Source organism: Panthera pardus, unplaced genomic scaffold, assembly GCF_024362965.1.
Source record: "Panthera pardus isolate Hobbes unplaced genomic scaffold, ASM2436296v1 HiC_scaffold_27, whole genome shotgun sequence".
Classification (NCBI taxonomy): Eukaryota; Metazoa; Chordata; class Mammalia; order Carnivora; family Felidae; genus Panthera; species Panthera pardus.
In genome coordinates, this window is record NW_026526843.1 from 110,312,538 (window position 1) to 110,339,138 (window position 26,601).

Here is a 26,601-nt window from a genome sequence, read left to right on the forward strand (position 1 = left end):
GAGATGAGTTAAAAGAAAAAAAAGAAGCTACATTTTTTTGCACATCCAAGTAGTGGGTATATCTCTGATCGTACTACATATAACTAAAGATGCTGATACTAAAACCTTCTGTAATGGAATCACTGTAATTCCATTTCTAAAACTCTGCAGTAGATTTTGCTTAGATTAAGATATACTGAATGAAGAGTTCAAAAGACTAGGAAAGATGACTGCAGCCAGAAACTCTCAGAGGCAGACATGCAGGTTGTTCTCTTAAACTTTATTAAAGAACATTCTCTAGACTATATGATGGACTAGGTCTACATTTGCACTAATAAAGCTGAACATGACAGTAGTCTAATGTGAAATATTAAACTATTTAGTGTACAAAACTGTTGATGTAGCTGTCGCACAAGAACAAAGTATGAAGCTCGGCATTTTCACCAACCATCTGTCAGTTTTAGAAAAGGTATTTGAAGAAACAGATTTCTTTAGTGTACATTTCCAACACATTAGTTACATGGGTAATATTCAAACCTCTTTCAACCTTTCTTGCACTCCAAATCTCAGTACAAACATCAAAAATGCCAGCCACCCCAAAAGACTGCCCGCCAAACTCATAACAGAATACAAGTTCTACAATAATGCTTGTTATGTAAGGTTTATTAAGTAGAACAAAGCCAAGAACTATCAGTTACTGCAAAATTCATGTAAGAACATTTAATAGTTCAGCTCTATTCGTTCCTTTTAAGTTTCTCACATTGACTGCTGTTCACAGAACTAAAAGTGTATCATTCAAGTATCAATGATTACATTTCAGAAAAAGGACATCATTCCCGACATCTTTCTACAAAAGAAAAAAATCATAATGAACAGAACCAGTGTCCCTAATAGAATAAAGTGGCTGAAGGGGGGGCATCTGAGTGGGGGAGGGAGGAGTGCTTCACTTTCACAGTAGGAATTATGTAATGTAAACATCATATGGCCCATACCACAAAATCTGTGACAAAGGCTCAAATTTGAACACTGCATTATTTTAATAATCCATGTTCATGAGTTTATACTGTGTCTGTTTGTACCAACACATCACAAATATCTATCACTCCTTCATATACACTGAACCATTCGTGGGGAATATGGGAGAGAAAGTCTTTACTTATGTACCACCTGATGGAGACTTTATTTAAAATGTAAATTCTTCGAGTCAACCATTTTAAATACCAAGATGTTCCTCTGATTAATTAATCCCTCCCCGTCTCTCCCCTCCTATCCCAGATACTCCAAAAGAACCCTGTATGTCCACTAAGCCTCGTGACTGACAGTGTTCAGTACTGCTTCCACTGGAACAAAAGTACACTCTCCATTGTACCTTCCTTTTACTTTAACAATTGAGCAAAATCATAATGCTTTCAAGCATGTGTCTAGATCTCTAGGTCATCAAGGCTGCTGCTGGCATGACTGCTGGCTTTGCAGAATGGCTGCTGTCTACAATGGCTACTGCCCAGTAGCTAGGGTTTTTGTTTTTTCCCTCAGAATCTGCTTATCATCAGGGAAATTAAAAGGCTGTGTGAGCGAGTGGAGAGGCGGTGCTTCTTGCCTGCCCCATTAAACCTTGCTATGCACTCTATTTAGCACGGTTTTGCTCATTTCCTTGTTTGCTGTAACTGAGGCAGGAAGAACTGTTTGCGTTTCCGGGAACAAGCTTGTTCCTGGGAACGGACATGTCAGAGAGAGCAATAACTGATGAACTGTCTTTGGAGGGACCCAGCAGACCAGATATAACATAGTAAGACTCACTCTCTGAATCCTTCACGCGGTCCTTAATGCTCTTGACGAAGACAGAGAATAGCTCGACGATGTTCAAAGCAAGAGACACCAAGGACACCACTAGCATGAAGAGAATGAAGATATTTTTCTCTGTGGGGCGAGAAAGGAAGCAGTCCACTTGATGCGGGCAGGGGTCTCGTATGCAAGTGTAAACCGCGTTTAGACTGAATCCATAGATGTACCACTGGATCAGCAGGAAGACCACCTCGAAAAGAGACTTGAAGAAGATGCTGACAGTATAGATTCGCAGCAAGTCCCTTCTCATTTTCACCTTATAGTGTTCTTCAGCGCTGAACTTGAACTTCTTGATTTCGATTCTGATTTCCTCCATGTTGACATCATTGGTTTGAGCAACTGTGAGTTCCTCCCCTTTCTTTTTCGAATTATGTTCCTTGCGCAGCAAGTAGAATACATGCACTAGGTACAAAAGTGAGGGGACAGACACAAATATGATCTGCAGCACCCAGAAGCGCACATGAGAGATCGGGAAGGACTTATCGTAGCAGACGTTTTCACAACCGGGCTGCCGAGTATTACAACGAAAGGCAAACTGCTCATCATCCCAGGCTGACTCAACTGCTGTCCCCAGGAGCAGGATTCGGAATACGAAAAGGATGGAGAGCCATACCTTCCCTCCAGGGTTGGAGTAGGTTTGAACCTTGCCGAGGAGCTGGCCTAAGGAACCCCAGTCACTCATGCTGCCTGTCCGCTGTTCTTTCGCTTAAAAGAAGTGAAGTAGGCACACCAAGTGACTGTGCTCCTTAGAGGATGAAGTAAAATGAAAAAGTAAGTTCAAGCACTGAAAACCCGGTAAAGTTTATAAAAGTCGGCTACACCCTTTGGTACCTTCCTCACTCTTCCTCCTAATGAAAGACAACTGCTGATACCCAATAAAAGCTTATGTGGGTTCATTTTCATACATGGTGAGTAAATACTCTTAAATAAAGATGTACATATATCAATAATAGGAAGAGTTACAAAAATGAGGGAACAAAATAAACGTATCTAAAGGTTTCTTCAATTCCAGAGTAAAGCCATCTCCAAAGATAAATACTGAAACAGAGAAACTGAATTAAAATTTCACAAGCAGGGATGCCTGGGTGGCTCAGTCAGTTGAGCATTCAATTCTTATTTTTGACTCAGGTCATGATCTCACAGTTCATGAGTTTGAACCCCACGCTGGGCTCTGCACTGACAGTGTGGAACCTGCTTGGGATTCTCTCATTCTCTCCCCCTGCCCCCCGCCCATCTCCACCACTCGTGCTCTCTCTCTCTCCCCCAAAATAAATAAAAATTAAAAATTTTTCACATGCATATATTGACCACTTCATCTTCAAACTTATTACAGCCATCATTTCCTAAATACATAATGATAGGGGCACCTGGCTGGCTTAGTCGGTAGAGCATGTGACTCTTGATCTCACGGTGCTGAGTTCAAGCCCCATGGTGGCATGGAGCCTATTTAGAAAAAAAAATTTTTTTTGAAAAGGGAACAACCAAGTAAATAATGCTATTCATTCGAGCATTATTTATTCAGTGCCTACTAGGTACCAGGTACAGTACTGGACACTGGTCCCTATGAGTGAGTAAAACAGAATTCCTGTACTTGTGCAACTTGCAATTAACTAGGGGAAACAGAACGTTAAAAGTACAATATTTTATTAAATCTAAGACACAAGTGATTGTAAGATACACTATTACATTACTTACCATTCAGAAAGCATTAAGGGCATCTAGTGTTAAGATGAGCCTCAATTTCAGAAATGTGAGCAGAAATGTACGTCTTAGAATCGATGAAAAAGGCTAAGTGAATGTACAATTGCAATTTTACATAAGTACTAAGAAGTAAACAAATAGGCACTGACAGAAATTAACTCAAGGAAACCCAGATCAGCCTGAGCACGATTAAACTGTGATACTGGGGCAAGACTGAAGCTGAGGGAGAAATTACTAATGGCAGTTCAGGATCTCTAGGGGACAGTGGGAAGATTGGGGGAGAACATAGGACACAATTGAAAAGTACAGGGATGATGGTTCTGTGCTAAAATGGGCAGCCAGTGAGTTTTAGTGGCGACAAAAGTAGAAGAGGATGTCAAGAATCATGGGGGTGATCCTGAGAGTCTCTCACCCTGGAGAGGGAAACAATCCTGCCACTGTGGTCCTGAATGCTGTGATGAATGAAGGGACATTTTTGCAAGGGTGGCTGCCAACCCAGTTAGCATAGAGTAGCAAGATCAAAAAGAGAGAGAGAGAGAGAGAGAGAGAGAAGAGAAGAGAAGAGAAGAGAAGAGAAGAGAAGAGGGAGAGGAGAGGAGAGGAGAGGAGAGGAGAGGAGAGGAGAGGAGAGGAGAGGAGAGGAGAGGAGAGGAGAGGAGAGGAACTTATCTGGAAATTGGAAGTCAGGACCCCACCAACAAAGGCCTCAATTTAAAAACTTATTTACTAAATGTAAATCATTATCTCAGTTGAACTGTTAGCACATAGAAGCTTTTTTGGTAAGACTAAAATACTGACATACTATGTTCATGCATGTGGATTTCTTCTAGGAGATCGTTTTATCAACAGGTGTTTTGGGGGTTTGTGGGGGGTTTTGGTTTTATTAAGTTTCAGGAGGAGCAACATGGATACTGACCACTAATCTATTGAGGCTGGATGGGACTTGGCATGGGGCACAACACATAAGTGTGCCACTACTGAAGACCTGTTCTTCTCTCTCCATTTTCTCCCAACAGCCTATTTCTTTATAAGAAATGTCTCTAAGCAAAAGCCTAAAGAAAGACTTCTGCCTCCAATTCAAATCATGCTAGACAAATGGATCTTCTTTTGTTGTTTTTTTTTTTTTAAGATTTTATTTTTATTTTATTTTTACGTAATCTCTACACCGAATGCAGGGCTTGAACACATAACCCTGAGATCAAGAGTCACATGTTCCAACAACTGAGCCAGCCAGGAACCCTGGATCTTATTTTAAAACAAATCACAGCTAATTGATTATTACATGGCAAAAAATAATTATTTTCAATCAAATTCTTTCAATACAGCATGAACTCATCATTTCTAAAAACAAAATTTATTTAGTATATTAAGATAAAATCCATAATATGTAATATTTTAATTCTCCCTCCTGAAAAACTTTAATTCCCAAAGACAGATATTCATTTTAAGCAATTAAGAAAATTAAGAGAAAAATATTTCTTAAATATGACATGAGTTTGCCAGCTAATAAGCAATTTTAAATACCATTCAGCTAATTTGTTTCTTGGTTTAACAGCTATTCTTCACAGTAGATTCGGTGAGAAAAATAAAAATTAAGAATGAAACCTAAAAAAAGGGCAAGGTTAATGCAATTTACAATGTCTCAATCGCCCAAGGTTCTGCAAGGATAAGAACTGAAGGCTCCCAAAATGCATTTTTTTTTAGCAAGCAATCAAATTATACGGCTCTTAAGTATATACCATACTTTCTCAGTTGCTTAAATAACACATTTTAGCCAAACTGCCCTCTATCACACAGATTCTAAAAGTGATTCTATTAGGCTAAAGTCACCAAGATCTACAGTTTATGATTAATACATTCTTCAAGGTTAATTGAAAATAAATCACTGGCAGCATAAGAGTTAGGCATTTATTGTCATTAGTTTTTCAAATTTAAACACTGGCTTCGTCTCCAGAGGTTTCAAAGTGCCTCAGAAAATTGAGTTACTTTTTCAAAAACAAGTGGGGTAAAAACACTAAGTGAAGGTTAAACACAATAATCCCTGAAACTACTTTAGCATGGATTCTAAAAGATACCTGATTAAAAAAAAAAAACAAAAGCCAGTGCGGGGCGGGGGGGAATCAATAATTCCAGTTAATTTTGAGTAAAGTTATTAGCAATTTTCTAGAACTACAATAAGTTCTTAAGTTTTTCAAATATTTTGTTCTAAAAAAGTTCTTGCTATAAGCACTTTGAAAATATACATATCTGAAATTCAAAGGGATGAAAATAACTAAGAATGAGTCATCTCAGCTAAGCAAATGGTTCACAGAAAAGTTAAAAGCCTCTTGCTGAACAATTAATTTTAAACTGGACAAGGTATTTCCAATTTTAAAACATAAACGTAAGACTTCAGGTTTCAGTTCCTACAAATAAACTGCTTGAATATTGTCACTCCTGTCCTTATAACAAGAGGGAAAAAAACTGAAAATCAACTTTCCTTAGGCTTATCAGAGAATTAAGGACATAAAGCAAACTGAACTCCTGAAATCTGGAGAGAAAGGCAAATACAGAGAATCACACCCAAGAACAGCTTACCTGGAGCAGAAGGTGCTAGAGAAATACACTGGGGAGAAAACTTAAATGCTAATTTCAACAAAGGCTTGCAAGTAAGAACTCCAACGGACCCAATCCAACGAGAACCCTCCACAATCTTTTGGCTTTACCCTCCAGGACTTCACCAGGTTCTGAACATGAAGATCCAAGAATGATCTCCTCCCCTTTTTGGTAAGGGGAGGAGAAAAGTAACAATGCCCAGGATAAAGATCCAATAAAAATCTTCTCCCTTTTGAGTAAGGGGAAGGAGAACAGAACCCTTTTGAAAAACATCCAGGGGAAAGTAACGGTTTTGAAATAAGCTTGCACTGTTCTCCATGACAAAAGCCAACAGTCCAAGGGAAAATTTACCAGAGCCTTATATGCTGTCCTGGGAGAGGGGAAATTAGCCAGCTATAGCCCCTCTACCCTTCTTGTTTCACCTGAAAAGAAGGGGAGGAAAGGGCCAAAAAATATTTGTGAGAGTTGCAGCCCAGGACTCCAGCCCACCAAAAGACTAAGATTTGGTCCTAAGATTATAGAACACTTCCTCGTCCTCATACTCTACCACCATGTCACCAGGGTTCTGGTACAGTAACAGTGGATTTCAACTGAACAAGTTGCAAGAAACAGACCATTTAAAAAGGAATTCTTAGGGAAATGCAAAGACAATGGGGGAGAAAAATAAAACAAAAAATAAAGACACTAGAGCAAACTGAAGCCTCTGGCACCTACCCCTACAACAAACATTTAATGGCCCAGACCCTAGTCAAATTAACGTAAAACATTACACTAAAAGCCTATTTACCTCAGTTCCCATTGCCCAACATATCCTGGCTTTTAAAAAACAGTAAAAAGCATGCTAAAAGGCAAGATAAAAGGCAATCTGAGGAGACAAAGCAGGCATCAGAATTAGACTCAGGTATGGCACAGATTTGGGGGTTATCAGTAATAATTTCAGATACAGAATATAAAATAACTATGATTACTATGTGAAAAACTCTAATGGAAAAAGTAGACAACATGTAAGTACAGATGGGTAATGTAAGCACAACTCGAAGAAAGAATGAAAAGAAAATGCTACAAATAAAAATCACTACAACAAAAATGAATAATGCTTTTAATGAACTTATCAGTAGATTGGACATGGCCAAGCAAGGAATCAGTGAATTTAAAGGCATTTCAATAGAAACTTCCCAAACTAAATGCAAAGGGAAAAAAGAATTTTAAAAAGCAGAACAGAATATCTAAGAACTACAGAACAATTATAAAAGGTATAACCAGAATACCATAAGGAAGAGAATGAGACAAAGGAGAAGAAATATTTGAAGAAATAATGTCCAAAAATCTTCCAAAATTAATGACACCAAACCACTGCACATCAAAAAGCTCAGAGCAGACCTAGCAAGATAAATACCAAAAAACTACACCTAAACTACATCATATTCAAACTACAGAAAAATAAACATAAAGAGAAAATCATGAAAAAAGCCAGAGGGAAAAAATATCTTACCTACAGATAACAAGGATAAGAAGTACATCCAACTGTTTTCAGAAGCTATAAAGTAGAATATTTAAAGTGTTGGGATAAAAAAATTATTCATTGAAATTACCTCTCAAAAGGAGAAATACTTTTTCAGATAAACCAAAACTGAGTGAAGTTTTTTAACATTGGATCAGTCTTGGGGCACCTGGGTGGCTCAGTCAGTTAAGCGTCCAACTTTGGCTCAGGTCATGGTCTCACGGTTCATGAATTCGAGACCCACGTTGGGCTCTGTGCTGACAGCTCAGACCCTGGAGCCTGCTTGGGAATCTGTGACTCTCTCTCTCTCTCTTTCTCTCTCTGCACCCCCTTCCCTGCTCACGCTATCTCTCAAAAAAATAAACATTTAAAAAAAATTAAAAAAAAACAACAACAGTGGATCAGCCTAGTAAAAACTTTTAAAAAGTTCTTTAGAGAAGGAAAATTATACAGGTCAGCAAGTCAGATCTAAATGAGGTAAGAGCACTGGAGAAGGAATAAACGAAGGCAAAATAAAATGTGTTTTTCCTATTCTTAATTAATAGATAACCATTCAAGGGCACCTGGGTGGCTCAGTCGGTTGAGCATCCGACTTCAGCTCAGGTCATGATCTCATTGGTTCGTGAGTTCAAGCCCCACATCGGCCTCTGTGCTGACAGGTCAGGGCCTGGAGCCTACTTCAGGTTGTGTGTCTCCTTCTCTCTGCCCCTCCCCACTTGTGTTCTGTCTCTCTCAAAAATAAATAAACATGAAAAAAAAAAAATAGATACCCATTCAAAGAATAGTAACAATGTATTCACTGATTATAGCATAGGGATAAGTAAAATGAACGAATGACAGCAATGTTACAAGGGGGATGGGAGGGAGGAATTCAGAAAATTCTAGTTTAAGGTACACATACTGCCTGAGAAGCAGAATAAAGTTATCTGATAGCAGACTTAAAGACCAACGTTGTATGAGACAAGCTCCAGGGCAATGACTAAAAACCTTTTTTTTTTTTTTTTTTAATGTTTATTTATTTTTGAGAGAAAGAGAGAGAGTAGGAGAGTGTGAGCGTGGTAGGGGCAGAGAGAGAGGGAGACAGAGGATCCAAAGCAGGCTCTGCGCTGATGCAAAGAGCCCAATAAGGGGCTCAAACTCACAAACCGTGAGATCATGACCTGAGCCACCCAGGCGCCCCTGACAAACTCTTTTTTAAAGAAGTATAATGGACATGCTAAGACAAGAGAGAAAATAGAATCACATAAAACAGTCCATTAAAACCAGAAGGAAGAAAAGGAAAGAAATGTTTTTGTTAAAAAAAAAAAGGGGGGGGGGGGTTGCCTGGCTGGCTCATAACCCCTTGATCTTGTTGGGTGTAGAGATTACTAAAAAAAAAAAAATTTTTTTAAATAAAAAAAGAAGAAGTGTAACAAACAGAAAAGTTACAAAAATGGTTCATACTGATCCAAATATATTAATAATCACCTTAAATGTGAATGGCCTAAATACGTCAATTAAAAGAGATTGTGAGAATGGATTTTTAAAAGCCACTTTAAATAAAGACACAGATAGGTTAAAAGCAAAGGGATACAAAAAGGTATATCACATTAACACTAAAGAAAGCTGGAATAACTATATCAATTTTATACAAATCAGATTTCAGAACAAAGAAAATCATCAGGAATAAAGACGGACATTATAAAATGATACATTCTCCAAGAAGACATAATAATCCTTAATATGCATATGCACCAAACAAGAGGACATCAAAATTCATGAGGCAAATATTGACAGAACTGCAAGGAGAAACAGACAAATCCACCATTATAGTTGGAGACTTTAACACCCGCTCCCCAACTTCCAGTAACTGACAGATCTGCAGATAAAAATTGAGTAAGGATATAGGTGAACTGAACAGCACCATTAACTAACTAGACCTACCAGACATTTACGTAACACTTCTTCCAACAGAAGCACAACACATATTCTTCTCAAGCTTATATCAAGCATTCATCAAAGTGGACCAAATTCTGGGCCATAAAACACAACAAATTTTAAAGCATAAAAATCATACAAAGTATACTCTCACAACACAATGGAATTAAACTAGAAATCAATAACATAAAGCTGGGAAATCTCAAAATATTTAGAGATTAAACAAGACACTTCTAAATAACACACAAGTCAGTGGCTCCTGGCTATCTCAGTTAGTGGAGTGACTCTTGATCTCAGGGTCATGAGTACAAACCCCACATTCAGTGTAGAACTTACTTAAATTTAAAAAAATAAATAAATAAAATAAAATAACACACAGGTCAAAAAGAAATCTTGAATTTAAAAATATTTTGAGGGGCGCCTGGGTGGCGCAGTCGGTTAAGCGTCCGACTTCAGCCAGGTCACGATCTCGCGGTCCGTGAGTTCGAGCCCCGCGTCAGGCTCTGGGCTGATGGCTCGGAGCCTGGAGCCTGTTTCCGATTCTGTGTCTCCCTCTCTCTCTGCCCCTCCCCCGTTCATGCTCTGTCTCTCTCTGTCCCAAAAATAAATAAAAAACGTTGAAAAAAAAATTTAAAAAAAAAAAAAAAATATTTTGAACTAAATGAAAATGAAAGTATAAAACAAAATTGTGTGATGCAGCAAAAGCAGTGTATAGAAAAAAGTTTGTAGCATGGAATGCATATATTAGAAAAGAAAACAGACCTAAAATCAGTAACTAAAATAAATAAATAAAATCAGTAACTAATCTTCTATCTTAGGAAATAATACAAAGAGGGATAACTTAAGCCTAAAGCAAGAAGAAAAGAATAATAAAAATAACAGAAGTAATCAATGAAATTGAAAACAGAAACTCAACAGTGAAAATCAATGAAAACAAAAGCTGGCTCTTTTAAAAGAACAGTAAAATTCATAAACCTCTAGCGAGGCTAACCAAGAAAAAGAGAAAAAACAGAAATTATTAATATCAGATATGAAAGAAGAGTCATCACTACAAATCACATGGACATTAAAGGAATAATAAAGGAATATTATGGAGGAATATTATGAACAAATCTATGCTATAAATTTAGTAACTTAGGTAAATGGACCAACTCCTTGAAATATACAAACTATCAACATTTATCCAAGGAATAATAGATAGTCTGAATAGACCTGTATGTATGGAAGAAACTCAACCAATAATAACCTTCTAAAATAAAAGTCCCATATCCAGATAGTTTCACTGGTGACTTAAGGAGAGATTATACTAATTCTCTACAATCTCTTCCAGAAAAATCTCTCTCTTCCAGAAGTAGAGGAACACTTCTTAACTCACTCCATGAAGCCAGTATTACCTTAATACCAAAACCAGATAAAAACATTAAAATAAAGGTAAGCTACAGGTGAATCTCTCTCATGAACATAGATGTAGAAATCCTCAAAAAATATTGGCAAAGCATAAACAGCAATGTATAAAAAGAATGATACACCATGACAATGTGGGATTTGTCCCAGGTGTGCAAGGTTGGTTCACCATTCTAAAATCAATTCATGTAATCTACCATCATCAGTGAGCTAAAATAGAAATGTCACATCATATCAATTGATGCAGAAAAACAATGACAAAACCCAAACCCATTTGGATGTAAACTCTTAGTAATCTAGGAATAGAAGTTCCTCAACTTAATAAAGAACATCTACAAAAATCCTACAGTTAACATCATGCTTAATGGTAAGAAACCACATGCCTTCCCACTAAGCTCAGGAATAAGATAAGGATGACCCCTCTTACCACTTTTTTCTTTAATGTTTTTTTTTTTTTTTAATTCATTTCTGAGACAGAGAGAGAGCACGAGCAGGGAAGGGGCATAGAGAGAGGGAGACACAGAATCAGAAGCAGGCTCCAGGCTCTGAGCTGTCAGCACAGAGCCCGGCGCGGGGCTCGAACTCACAGACCGAGAGATCATGACCTGAGCCGAAGTCGGTCGCTCAACCAACCGAGCCACCCAGGCGCTCCCCCTCTTACCACTTTCATTCAACATTTTATTGGAAGTCATAACTAATACAATAAGAAAAAGAAATGAAAGGTATACAGATTGGGAAAGAAAAAATAAACTGTTGTGTTCACAGATGATTGGCTTGCCCATGAAGAAAATCTCAAAAAACCTACAATGAAAAACTCCTGGAACTAATAAACAGTTCTAGCTAAGTCACAAGTTACAAGGGTAATATACAAAAATCAACTGCTTTCCCACATACCAGGAATGAATAATTAGAAATAAAAATTAAAAACAATACCATTTACATTATCACACACACAAAAGTACTGAGGTATAAATCTAACACAACATTTGCAAGATCTGTTATGCGAAACCCTACATAACTATGTTGAAAGAAATCAAAAGATTTAAATAAATGGAGAGATATTCTGCACTCATGCATTAGAACACTCAGTATTAGGATGTCAATTCTTCTCAACTTGATCTATAGACTCAGTGTGATCCCAATTCCAGTAAGCTATTTATTTTCTGGATGCCAACAAACTGATTTTAAAAGTAACATGGATGGTGCCTGGATGGCTCGGTCGGTTAAACATCTGACTTTGGCTTAGGTCATGATCTCATGGTTCTTAAGTTCGAGCCCCACATCGGGCTCTGTACTGACAGCTCGGAGCCTGGAACCTGTTTCAGATTCCGTGTCTCCCTCTCTCTCTGCCCCTCCCCCCACCTCCAAAATAAACAAACATTAAAAAGATATTTTTAATAAAAATAAAAGTAACATGGAAAGGCAAAAAGACAGAATAGTTAACACAAAATTGAAAAGGAACAATAAAGTTGAAGAACTGATATCACCTGATTTTAAGACTTGCTATAAAACTATAGTAATCAAGACGGCATGATATTAGGTGAAGGAAAGACAAATAAATCAATGGAACAGAACAGAGCCCAAAAATAGACTCAACACAAACACAACTGATTTTGACAAAGATGCAGAAGCAATCCAATGGGAAAAAAAGGTCTTTTCAACAAATGGTTCTGGACGTTCATATGTAAAATAAAGAATCTAGACACAAACCTTGTAACTTTCACAAAAATTAACCCAAAGTGGATCACAGACCTAAATACAAAATTACAAGACTTCTAAAAGGTAACCTAGAAAATCTAGATGACCCTTGACCTTGGTGATGTGATTTTGTATATTGCCAAAAGGACAATCTACCAAAAAAATTGATAAGTTGGAGATCAATGACTGGGAGAAAATGTGTGCAAAAACAGAGTGATATCACCAAAAATGTCAAAATAGGGAAATCTAGGACTCCGTCCTTTCACAGAAACAAATAATGGGCTGGAAAAAGTATTAGAATCAGTTTCTAGAACTCTGCAACTAGTCAAAACCTTAAAATGACCATGAAAAAACTTGATAAAAGAGGTAACTACTGTGTGATATGAGCTCAATGCGCATTTTAAACTGCCTACCTACTTTACCCTACACACCATATCCATGATGGACAAGCAGACAATAAATAGAAGACAACTTCCTCAACCTGATAAAGCACATTTATGAAAGATCAACAACTAACATCATGCATACTCAGTGATTTAAAAGACAGAAAGCCTTCTCCCCAAGATCAGGAACAAGGTGAAGGTGTCCACTTTTGCCACTTAATAACACTGTACTAAAAATTCTAGCCAGAACAACTAGGCAAGACAAAGAAATAAAAAGTTTCCAGATTAAAAGGGAAGAAATAAGGGCACCTGGCTGGCTCAATCAGCAGAGCACGCGACTCTTCATCTTGAAGTTGTGAGTTCAAGCCCCACGTTGAGTGTAAAGTTTACTTAAAAATAAAATATATAAAAAAATAAAAATAGCACACCTGTGTGGTTTAGTCTGTTAAGCGTCCCGACTCTTGATTTTGGCTCAGGTCACGATCTCATGTTCATGAGTTCAAGCCCTGCATCGGGCTCTGTGCTGACAGTGCCTGCTTGGGATTCTCTCTCTCTCCCTCTCTCTCTACCCCTCCGGCACCTGTGCACTCTTTCTCTCTCTCAAAATAAACTTAATAAAAATAAAAATAAGTAAATAAAATTTTTAAAAGGAAGAAATGAAACTACTCTCATCCACAGATGATATAATTATAGAAAGAAAATCCAAAAGAATCCACACCTTACAGCTAACAAATTCAGCAAAACTACAGGATAAAAAATCAAAACACGATAGCCAGTAGTCTACAAAATGTTAGACACATAATTACATTTGACCCAGCAATTCTATTCCTAGGTATATATACAAAAGAATTAAGAGGAAGGACTCAGATACTTGTATGTGAATGTTCATAGGAACATTATTCACATTAGCCAAAAGTGGAAACAATTCAAGTGTCCATCAACAAATGAATGGATAAGCAAAATGTGGTATATACATACAACAGAGTATTATTTCGCATAAAAAGGAATGAAGTTCTGACACATACTACAACATGAATGAACCTTGAAAACATTATGCTAAGTAATAGAAGCCAGACACAAAAAGACAAATATTGTATTATTCCACTTATACAAAATATCTAAAATAGGCAAAACTGTAGAGACAGAAAGTAGATTAGAAGTTGCTACATGCTGGGGGTAAGGGGGAATGGGGGAGTTACTGCTTAATTGCTACAGTTTCTTTTGTGTATGATAAAGAAAATTGGAAATATATTGGTGATGGTTACATAACACTGTGAATGCGATGATGCCACTGAACTGTACACTTAGAAATGGTTAAAATGGCAAATCTTGTGATACATATTTTACCACAATAATAAAAAATCAGTATTTCTACATACTAGCAACTGACAATCCAAAATGGAAATTAAGAAAGCAATTCCATTTAAAATAGCATCCAGGGGCACCTGGGTGGCTCAGTAGGTTAAGCATCCGACTCTTGATTTCAGCTCAGGTCGTGATCTCGTGGTTCATGAGTTCAAGTCCCACATGGGGCTCCATGCTCATAGCATGGAGCCTGCTTAGGATTCTCTGTCTCCGCCTCTCTCTGCCCCACTCCCCACTCATCTCTCTCTCTCAAAAAATAAATAAACTTTTAAAAAAAAGAGCATCCAAATGAATAAATACCTAGGAATAAATGTAACCAAGCATGTAAAAGACTAATACATTGAAAACTACAAAGTACTGATGAAAAAAGTTAAAGACTTAAATAAACAGGTCTTACATTCACAGATTGGAAAAATTTATATTGTTAAGGTAACAATACTATGCAAAGTAATCCACAGATTCAATGGACTCTCTATCAAAATTCCAATGGCCTTTTTTTTCAGAAATGGAAAAGCTAATCCTCAGATTCATATGGAATTGCAAGGGGCTCTCAATAACCAAATGAGTATTGAAAAAAGAAGAAACAAAGTTGGTGGATTCATACTGATTTCAAAACTTACTACAAATCCACAGTAATCAAAACAGTGTGGCACTGACATAAGGACAGACACACAGACCAATGGAATAAAATTGAGAGTCTGGAAATAAACTAATATACTGATGGTCAACTTATTTTCAACAAGGGTGGCAACACCAATAAACAGGGAAAAACTGTCTCTTCAACAAATGGTGTTAGGACAACTGCATACCCAACATCCAAAAGAATGAAGTTGGATCCCTATCTCATACTACATATAAAAATTAACTCAAAATGGAATAACCACATAAATATAAAAGCTAAAACTAAACTATTAACTTTTAATTTTTTAAATGTTTTTATTTATTTTTGAGACAGAGAGAGCATGAGCAGGGGAGGGGCAGAGAGAGGAGACACAGAATCCAAAGCAGGCTCCAGGCTCTGAGCTGTCAGCACAGAGCCTGATGCGGGGCTCAAAACTCACGGACTGTAAGATCATGACCTGAGCTGAAGTCGGACGCTTAACCGACTGAGCCACTTAGGCGCCCCTAAACTATTAAGTTTTAAAAAGGCATAAGCCATCATGACCTTGAATTTGGCAGTGGTTTCAAAAACATGAGCAATAGAGGAAAAAATAAACTGGACTTTATGCAAAGGACACTATCAAGTAAACAGACAATCTACAGAATGAGAAAAAATACTTGCAAACCACACACTTAATAAAGGACTTATATCCAGAATATATAAAGAACTCTTGCAACTGAACAATAAAAACCCAATTTAAAAATGGGCAAAGAACTCAAAGAGACATTTTTCCAAAGAAGATAGGCAAATGGCCAACAAGTACAAGAAACTCAACATCACAAATCATTATGGACTTGCAAATCAAATACACAATATGCTACCACTTTATGTCAGCTAAGATAGCCACAACAACAACAAAAAAATAAGAAAACAAGTGTTGGCAAGCATATGGAAAAACTGGAACACTTGCATATTGCTGGTGGAAACAGTTTTGTGGTTCCTCAAAAAGTTGAACACAGAACTTCCATATTACCTAGCACTTCTACTCTTGGTACACACCCAGAAAGAATTGAAAACAGGAATTCAAACAAAACTTGTACATGAAAATTCACAGCAGCACTGTTCACAATAGTCAAAAGGTGGAAACAACCCACATGTCCAATGACAGACGAATGCATAGACAAAATGTGATATATTCATACAATGGAATATTATTCAGTCGTAAAGAGGAATGAAGTATGGATACATGCTACAATACGGATGTATCTCAAAAACATTATGCTAAGTGAAAGAAGGCAAACTACAAAGGTCACACATTGTATGTGATCCCATTTACAGGAAATGTCCAGAATAGGTAAACCTATAGATACAGAAAGTAGATTGATGACTGCCAGGGATGGGGAGGAGGAGACATGGGGAATGGGCACTTCATGGGCATGAGGTTTTCTTTTCTTTTTTAATGTTTATTTATTTATTCTGAGACAAAGAGAGAACAAGTGGGGGACGGGCAGAAAGAGATGGGGAGAGGGAATCCCAAGCAGGCTCCATGCTGTCAGCACAGAGCACGATGCGGGGCCCTATCTCACAAACCTTAAGATCATGACCTGAGCCCATATCAAGAGTCTGACGCTTAACCGACTGAGTCACCCAGGTGCCCCACGAGGGTTTTTCTTGAGGTCATGAAAATACTTTGTACTTGACAGAGGTAGTGATTGCACAACACGGTGAAGGCACTAAATGCCACTGAACTGTATACTTTAAAATGACTGATTTTATGTTATGCCAATTTTACCTCAATTTTTTAAAAAAATGATGGACCTAAAATGTAGCTTAATTCCAGGCTCTTCCACTTCCTAACTTGTATGACCTTCAGGAAATTAACCTATTGAGGATCAGTTTCCCCCACGTAAAAAGAAGGTAATATTAATTTATAATTGTTAGGAAGATTTAAAGTAATGAAAATAAGGCATCTAGCATAATACCCAGAAGTCAAGAGGTACTTGAAACAGAAATTACTACTATTTCTTGTTAACTTCTCATTTATTTTCACTTGAATTATATTAGGAAGATACCTCCTGGTTTTAGTCTCCAAAGAATTTTACTGTTCATATTTGTGAGAAATCTCTTTCTCTTAAACTCAAGTATTCTTTCATAGTCTCAGGGAAGACTGTTTTATTCTTTGTATTCACCTTTGGATGAAAAGAGTTACTCAGGCCAGTGATGGGACGTAGTCTATGTAAATACGCTGTGTCTCTGTATGCCCAGTCCCTAGCAAAGTTCACTTCTGTGACAGCTGAAATGTGAGAGGTAAGCAATACAAAATTTCCTACACAGCCATCCCAACAATTTATCCAAGCCCAGCTCAAGGGAAAAGCAATTTTCAGTGGAAGTCCCACACTTTATTAACTCTATTTCTCAGGCTCCAAGAGCACAAAGGGCAAAGAGACAAATAGAAATTGAGATGGATGATCCACCGAGACCACTATGCAGTCCACCGTATTTTCCCAGTTGGGGCTTGTTCAACATCAGGAGTCAGCAAGCTCTTTCTGGTAAGGGCCACAATAAAAATTGTATGCTTTGTATGTCATACAGTCTCTGTCGCAACTACTCAACTATTATTATTTTAATACAAAGCATCCATAGGAAATACAGAAATGAATGAGTATGGCTGTGTTCCAACACAATTTTATTTGTCAAATAGGCAGTGGGCCACGTTTGGAGCACGGGCAGAACTCCAGATCTACACTGTCAGGGTAGGCACTCCTGCCCATCCTAATATGGCGGTCCTAAAGGAAATGGCCTGGGCCACGTGGATCAAGTTTCAGCTGTGCCATTTGGGGAAGGTTCTACAATCCATCAATACTCCGCCTAGGATTCTGGGCCCTCTGGCACTCAGAAGTAAACAAAACTTCCCACTTGTACCATTCTTATTCAGCTGCCCTCAACTAATAGCGCTACTTCCTAATTTATTCCCATCTTTGTGGTAGTCCTTTTACGGGGTTCTGGGAAATACTGATTTCTTTTCTTTTCTCCTTTATTACTGACATGAGTTTTTTCCTAAGCAGGCTCTAATGAAGAATGTATTGAAAAATGGGGGAAAAGCTTTCACACTATCATTTCCACTATAATCTTCTCTCAAATTATCCTCTTCCAATTTATGTGTTAAGCTTCCTGACAGAAGTAAACATGATCTTGTATTTGTTGATTTATAAATAATAGACTAAATTCCTCAAAAGTAGGAATTATTTATTGATTTCTACAGAGCCAGTTCCAAGCAGAGTACCTGACATTTTGTGGGCACTCAATAGATTTTTCTCAAACAGATATTTGATTGAATTTTACTTTATAATGCCATGCCTAGAACACAGTGCTTTCAATACAGGAGGTACAAGAAAATGTATTTAACTGGATGTTTTAAAATGAAAAGGTTTTAACATATGAAACAAACCTTTAAATTGGGAAAGAGTAAAGCTCAAAAGCATTTATAGAATATAAACTGTAGCTTCTAATAGTATTTCAGGGTTGGATTACTATTTATATAGAAATAGATCACTGTGTACTACTTTCCAGCTAGTGATTTCAACAATTGTTAAGCTTAACTACTTAAAAGTATCCACCATATGGGCATTTGTTGAGCCGTTCCTTTTCCTGTATTACCAGTGAATACATATTTCAAGGCTGTGTAAAAAAAATTATTTACTTTCATTTTTGCTCCTGAAGTTTTGAAAAGTTGCATTAAAGAGCTAGTATAAATCCCTTAAGCACAGACATGTATCAGAGGCTAACGAAATTACTCATCTGAAAAAGGTATAGAACATTCTTTTCTTTGAACTAATTATGTTTTTACAATTAGCACACAAAGAAGACTTTAACGTCCATCTAGTGCCCCAGCCAACTCATCCCCTGGTTGGGAGGTGGAGGAGTGTGTGCAGGAGGGATGGACAAATCATTTAGGAGTTCATTGTGAGAAGGATGAACAAGCTAAAGTCTTCCGTGTGTAGACAATGCATGCATAGTTAGTACCTGCCAGTTCTAACAGGACCATTTTTTAAATCCCATTTACTAAAAAACAAACAAACAAACAAACAAACAAAACAAATCTAGATTAGGATGATGACGATAAAGATAACCATGAAGCTGGTAAAAACTAAAAATTCTTTTAGTTCCTGGAAGAAGTTAGACTCACCTGGAAATTGACACATAAGCCATTATTACGTTTATTGATAACAAGACAACAAAAACATAGGTAGTTTGTCCCATATCAAAAGACTAGCAGAATTTAAAATGCAAAATATTATAATACACAGAAATATGATTTTGGTAAGACTGCTGTAGTGTTCCAGGAACTTTTCCACAATTAATTGATCAGTAAGAAAAAATCGGTCAAGAGAGGAAACCACACAGAAGTAATGGTTCTATATAAGTGCATCTTTAAGAGTAGACAGAAGAGGTCTTCCCCAACTGATGATTCCTATTATCTTTGTTACCGACCCAAAGCCCATTTTAACATTGCCATCTCGTTAATCTCCATAACGCGCAATAAATTAAAGTCATTTAGGGAAGTGTAATCACTTCAAAAAATGATTATGGTGAAATAATCAATACTTAAATATTTCCAGCTTCCTACAATCTTTATTAAAAACCGAAGCCTCTCTCTAATTTTCTTCAAATGCTAGAAATTTTATAGACAAGAAGCAGGAACACACATCTTACTTTTATTTAAATAAGGAGGAAAATAATGACAAAGAAAATAATCCCATATATTCAATTTCTCATTGTTGATTCATCTAAGTTTTATTCTAAAAACTCAATTCAGGGGCACCGGGGTGGCTCAGTCAGTTAAGCGTTTGGCTCTTAGTTTCAGCTCAGGTCATGATCTCACGGTTTGTGGGTTCGAACCCCACATCAGGCTCTGTGCTGACAGCTGCAGAGCCTGCTTGGGATTCTCTCTCTCCCTCTCTCTTTGCCCATCCCCTGATCGCTCCCTATCTCTCTCAAAATAAACGTTTAAAAAATTTTAAAAACCTCAATTCACATGTAAAACTTAAATCTAAACAATTTAAGACTTGTTTCATTTAATGTGGAAAAAAACTGAAACAAAGTTTATTTTGTTTTAGTAGAAAATAACTGTGTGGTTTTAGATGGTGGACTATAATCTGTTAAATTGGTGATGGTTCATGGACTTTTCCTCAAGTATCTTCTTTAAAATAGCGCGTTGGTTTTTTTTTTTTGGTTTTTTTTTTTTTTTTAATGTGACCAAATCATATTCAGCTTTTTGGTGGAAAACAAAACTAATGTGAAAAAGAAAAAGAGGAAATCACTAATTCAAAATACATAAAGCTTGCTAAAAATGAACTCTTACAGCAAAAGACAAACTGCTCATAGTAAATGATAACAACCAAAGAATGGCTTTTAGTAGGGGAAAATATGGGTATTGCTGAGTAGTGAATTTTTTATTAAATATATATATATATTTTGCGAGAGAGAGAGAAAGAGCGTGAGAGAGGGAGGGACAGAAAGAGAGGGAGACAGAGGATCCAAAGTGGGCTCTGCATTGACAGCAGTGAGCCCGACACAGGGCTCGAACTCATGAACCGTGAGATCATGACCTGAGCCAAAGTTGGATGCTTAACTGACTGAGCCACCCAGGTGCCCCTGCTGACTAGTGAATATTTAATCAAAACTATTCCTCCTAGTACTCTCAATCTCAATTTCTCAACTCTCAAAATGGAAAATGGCACAATCCAGATTTTTTCTGCTTACTCTCTCCTTAACCTCTGACTTCAACGTACCATTTCACTTAAAGAGGTCATTACTAAACAGCAACGTTAAATGAAATGGATTTTCTCACCCCTCAATCCTTATCATCATGCATCCTGTTATGGATTTTTACATTGTTAGTGAATACCATTTTACAAAATCTTTCTTCCTTGCTTTCTAGAGGTGTGCCTCCGTCTCCTTTCGGTAGGACTATTTAAGGATGCCCTCAACTCTGCTCTGTACTCACTTTTGGAAGGTCCATAACATTTCACAGTTCCACCTAGTTCATGTTCAAGTTAGCGATTTCTGATATGAGACCAAAACCTGGTTCTACCACTTCTTGGCTGCAAAATCTTGGCCCTAACACATAACTCTGTATAATGCCTCAGCTTTCTTATCTGTAAAATGGGTATAAGAGTAGAAATGTTGTAGGGAGTAAATGTAAAGCATCTAGCAGAGTTAGCCAGCATGCGTTAGATGCTCAATATGTGGTACTTATTACCAGGTTTGGTATTCTGCTGCCATTTTACTCTTTTTTCATGAAAGCCAAACTCATTATTTCTCCCTCTAAACTTATATCCTTTATAAGTTTTAAATCAGATAAATGATACCAATGATTTTTCACTTTACCACAAACCCTTGGGATCATCTCTAATCTTTCCACAGGAACCTGGTACTCTGTAACAGCTCTCAAAAGTGCCCTTCATTTTTGGTTCTGTAATTTAAGTCCACTTTATTATTTATTAAATATTTATAGGCTCTACCCCCAACACTGGATTCTACATGGCTTTGTATAACCAGTTATCCCAAGAGCATGTCACCTACTAATTCAAAACAAACAAAAATTTCTCCTGTGTCAACCCCAGCCACAGGAAAGGAAATACATGAATCGGCATTTCCCTGTCCTAGAATCAGTTAGCATTGCCCTCCAACCTCTCAAACAGGTTGCACAATGTATCATCTCCAGTTCTAATCACATCTCCTTATGTCACTGCATTCCATTTTCCCTGCTTTAAGGATGACCTCCTTTGAGCTTCTGCAAAGAAAGTATGCAGTAAAACATGCCTCCCCTCTCATAAGCACTTCAAAGCAGACATGCAAATAAAAAGAAAATCAGCACTGCATATCTGGAGAGCAAAGGTCCAAACCAGAACCTAAGTAGTCCTGAGGTATCATAAGTAGCCTAACACTTAATATACGAATTTTCATATATAAAACTCCAATGTGTGTGTGTGTGTGTGTGTGTGTGTGTGTGTGTGTGTACACACACACACACACACACACACACTAAACAGAAGCTGTGGAAAAGAGTACAGTTACATTTTTCTTTTCAATTAGGCAGCATTTCAGTAAATTAAGAAATATGGTCTTTGGCCTGGAATGGCCCAACATCATATTGTGTTCACAAAAGACAAGATACATTTGTTTATAAACATGACCTCTAAATTTCTTGCAATAGGACCCAGATTAAAACAGTAACTTTCTTTCATATTTGCTCAAATATATAATGTCCTAGGAATTATTTAATTGTATATACACCCATGGCCAACCCTCTCTAAAAGATGGCAAATTTATGCATAAGTGATCGCACATACTTATGCACACATAATCACACAGACCTGATTTATACATTTTATAAGCATTTCCCTAAATTTGTAAAAGCTATGCAAAATATACAGGCATGATCATTTTACATATAATGGATACAACAGGGAAGATGAAACCCATTTTTAACTATAACATGAGATTTCATAGTAATCCATTTGATTGATTCTAAAGGATAAATCTTAGAAGCATCAAATTCTCTACTTTTGGATAATGGGGTAAAGATTTGAAGGTCTGATTCTAGCTGAAAAAAAGAATATATCTATAACAAGTCTAATGACTAAACAGCTGCAGATTCTAAAAAGAGTTTTATATTACTCTGAGTTGGGCACTAATTTATGCTTTACATTTTCCACCCAGCAGTATCTTTTTAGATGCATGAAAGGAAAAAGCAACAATACTTTGAGCTAGTCTGCAAATCTCTCATTTAGTGAAGGGTCGTAAAAAGAGGTACTTTTTAGATGCAGTGTCATTTGCAGAAACCTCTTGGGTTATTTTTTTAAGTATCTATTATTCTACCTCTTTAGACCATAAGCCATACAAAAGAAAGAAAACTATGGTTTATTCATCCTTATAACTAAGTGCCCTAGGAATCAGAGGTCACATTTAGAGTTGGCTTCCCAAGAGCAGAGATACCTATCTATCCTCATGTACTTTCACTCTGGGCCAATCTTGCTGGCACTAACAGTGTGTATTATGAGAACCAGGTACAGGTAACAAGCGTATCTTCACAAATGAGTAAACCAGACACATGGGAAGATAAAAACATGTATTAGTTGAATATATTCAATTAATAAAGTTTATTTTTACATAAAAGGCAGAAAGAGAGCTTAGATAAGGTTAAAAAAAGCATAGGGGGAACAGTCACAGGAAGAAGTGTGACAAGACTGAGAGAAAACACTGTTAGAAGACTTGCATTATGTATCAGAAATCTTTCAATTTTAAAACTCAAAGATTAAAATTAAGAACTAAAGCTTCCATTAGCTATGCCGTATCAACAGAGCCAAGGTATAAGAGGAAGTATTATGTTCATGAAAGAGTCAAATTTAACTTGGAAACGAACAACCTATTTCCCTTGAGTAGTATCCACCAAGGAATTTTATTTTTTTGAAGCTTCAAAAATTTAGTGTAACTCAAGGCAACTCATTACCGGTATAGAAATTCATTAGAGAGCTTTCCACTTGTTTAATTTCCAACTGCAGTAATATTTCTTAATGAGGTATTCAAGGTGCTAAATTTATTTTGATTACATTTATTATTTTAAATTCTTAATCATCCTGAATCAAAAACCACAGTATTCCACCCATTTTTTTGAGGATTTACTGGCAGACATCTTCAGATAACTATTACCAACATAAGATACTTTGAACACTCAATTTCAAGAATAGAAAATTCATTGAACCAAATTAAGAGACTTATGATCTAAATCCCAAATGTACATCAACTGCCATGAAGACTTAAATCTAAAACATACGATTTTGTACAACAGGAAAGAAAAAATAAACATAAAAATGGTATCCTCTTTATTTACACATATATACACATACATATATGTTATGATAAATAGATTTGAGAATTTAATTAAATGACCTGGACTAAATTGTTAAGCTCATCTCAGACATAAATTAAACCATTAGAAAATACCACAAAAAACTTTAACCTTTGGTCTTAACAAAATTATACACATAATAGCAAGAGGCCAGATTTTAATACTCAGACTAGGTATATCATGACAGAAAAATATTTAACCTAACATTTAAAATTGTTACAGCTTCATCAACACTTGCCATGTTAAAGTTAGTCTCTGAGTAAAACACACTTACCTCTGAGCAACAGCTGTGGGAAACTTGAAAATAACTTCCCTGAATAATTGGTGATTAGTGTAACAAATAATCTAGATCGTAAGATCCATCACAAGGTTTAACAAGTGTGATCAACTACAACCAGTAATGATAATCATGTACTATTATCCAAAGCCCTATTTCATACCAAACACCCATCCACTACCTTTCAAAATCTGGATTCAGATCCATCAAGCAATCTAAGTTACTGGCTCCATGCGAAAAATACTGACTGAATACTCCTTCTTGCTCTTAAGTGTTTCAACATAAATCTGTCACTACATTGATTTCTTCTCTGTCACCTTTTCTCTCTTCCCATTAGGAATCTTTTCACCTATACACATAGCTCAACTGAGAAAAAAATACCATATGACCACAAATAACTAATGACTACCTAATCATGATAGAGCTTGTCCAAAAGTACTCTCCCTTTTCTGGGTTCACATGTTCATTCCACTTTATTAAGCATCATTATTATAGCCAACAGTTTTAATTATATGCCCACATGCACAGAACAATACGTTCATTTCTAAACAGTTAAACATATACAGTATTTTCTTTTTAAAAACCAGGTACTTGCCTTGTGTCTGCATTTAAGCACAACTCCATAGGCTCCTATAATAAAAAGAAATAAACAATTAGGGGCACATATACAAACTATAGCTCTTAGAGAAATAAAAGTTCTGTTATATTTACATTGGTTATCAATAAAATGTTATACTATCTTGTTATAATAATGAACGCTAAAGTGATAGTACTCTGCAGAAATTATGCAATGAGCCACATACAGAGAATGGATATTTATGTTTTTTTTATAAAACAAGAGTATAAGCAACCCATTTTCCCAACAAGTATTGTTAAACTGTTTCTCTCTTTTTAAAAAATTGTCGTTATTTTTGAGACAGAAAGTGCGCAAATAAAGGAGGGGCAGAGAAAGAGAGAGGCAGAGAGAGAGAATCCCAAGCAGGCTCCACACTATCAGTGCAGAGCCTGATGTGGGGCTCGAACTCACAGACCATGAGATCATGACCTGAGCCGAAATCGATGTTTAACTGACTAAGCCACCCAGATGCCCCTGAATGTTTCTCTTTTTAAAGAACATTTCACTTGAGACATTTTAATTTAAGCTTAAAAGTTCTGGAGACAAGATGTGGACCTAAGAACTTTAAAAGTAAAGGAAAATTAACGCAAAAGATTCTAGAAAACTTAAAATTTAAAAGCTAATGACCTCAGTCCTAGGAGACATTTAAATCCTCTTCTAGGATACCTGAATGTCTTTCCTGACTGGCAAAATAGTATAGGCTTAAACATTCCAATTAATAACTAGTAGGAATTGCTACAGTTTTGCCATAAATCAAAACTCAGTACAAGGACACAGACCACAAGCAGTCCAAGGCTTTTTGGCCATTTATAGTCATGTACTTCTCTACTTTCTTCGGTCTATTTTGATGAGATTCATGACTACCTTTTGGGTTATTCATCCTCTTTTCTAGCCAAAAAAACTACTTCCTCACAGGCAGAACAGAGTCAACAGCAAGGTACCCAAGAAACTGAGGTTACAGTTATATTGTGACAACCTAATTAGTAAAATCAACATGTAATGTATGATACTTGAGGTATGTATAAATGTCAATAACATTAAAAGACAGGCAAAGCCTGCACACATCTATGACAAAGGGACTTAAGAGAGATGAAATTGGGAAATGTGTCTTGAACAGAATCTAGGGAATGAGAACAAGTTTCCCTCACTTTGGTAGAGATGGATGAATCGTTATTATCATAGTCAGGATGGAATCAGCTACTACAACCATCCAACTTAATTCCACCATCACCAGACAATCCTTTAATCCAGATTTAACTGCCCATGCCATTTCACTACAGAGTGAAAATGCACTAGGTAGGCTACAGGAATGTAGAGTTTACTAGACAGTTTTTAATTTACTTAATATATATGTATGTCTTAGCCACTCCAGATCTTAAAGCAAGCACCCAATGATCAGACTGTATTTTGTTTCCATTTATTTGAAAAGGATTTAACTTACTATCTAGAACAGCTTTATTGTTCACATAGGTAAATCTTTAAAACTTCTTTTAACATTCACAATTTATTTGAAAATTCATAAGATATAAAATTTTTATAACATTTGCTTTAAAGATATAGATGCTAAGAAACCATAATTATAATCACTCATACCCTATTAAAAGAATCATTTCTCAAAATCCCCATAAAGTTATCTTTAAGTCAAAAGCAAAAATTACTAAGAAGGAAAATTCAGGAAGACTTATGAAAAATGAATTACCATATTTCATCAAATTAATGATGTCACTGATCATAAGCATTTTATGTACTAGTGGGGGGGGGGAAGTGCTACCAATTAAACCATGACATGCTATAAATTATAACACACA

The 26,601-nt window shown here is 36.6% G+C and overlaps 2 protein-coding genes across 6 annotated transcripts in view; both read right to left on the reverse strand.

The window, feature by feature from the left end:
* The window catches only part of CDKL5 (cyclin dependent kinase like 5), a 214,001-nt gene that overhangs the window by 117,308 nt on the left and 70,092 nt on the right, over positions 1-26,601 (reverse strand). For all 5 annotated transcript variants that reach the window (XM_053891794.1, XM_053891793.1, XM_019431633.2 and 2 more), the window contains exon 3: positions 24,773-24,807. In XM_053891794.1, coding sequence (XP_053747769.1) covers positions 24,773-24,807 — 35 coding nt within the window. The remainder of the gene's footprint in view (positions 1-24,772; positions 24,808-26,601) is intronic.
* LOC109256389 (gap junction alpha-1 protein-like) lies at positions 239-3,021 on the reverse strand. The gene has a single exon (XM_019431638.2). The coding sequence runs from the start codon at positions 2,501-2,503 to the stop codon at positions 1,604-1,606; it is 900 nt and encodes a 299-aa protein (XP_019287183.2). The 5' UTR covers positions 2,504-3,021; the 3' UTR covers positions 239-1,603.

Excerpts from the sequence above, each read along its gene's own strand:
- LOC109256389 (XM_019431638.2), bottom strand. The coding sequence starts at position 2,503 with ATGAGTGACTGGGGTTCCTTAGGCCAGCTCCTCGGCAAGGTTCAAACC.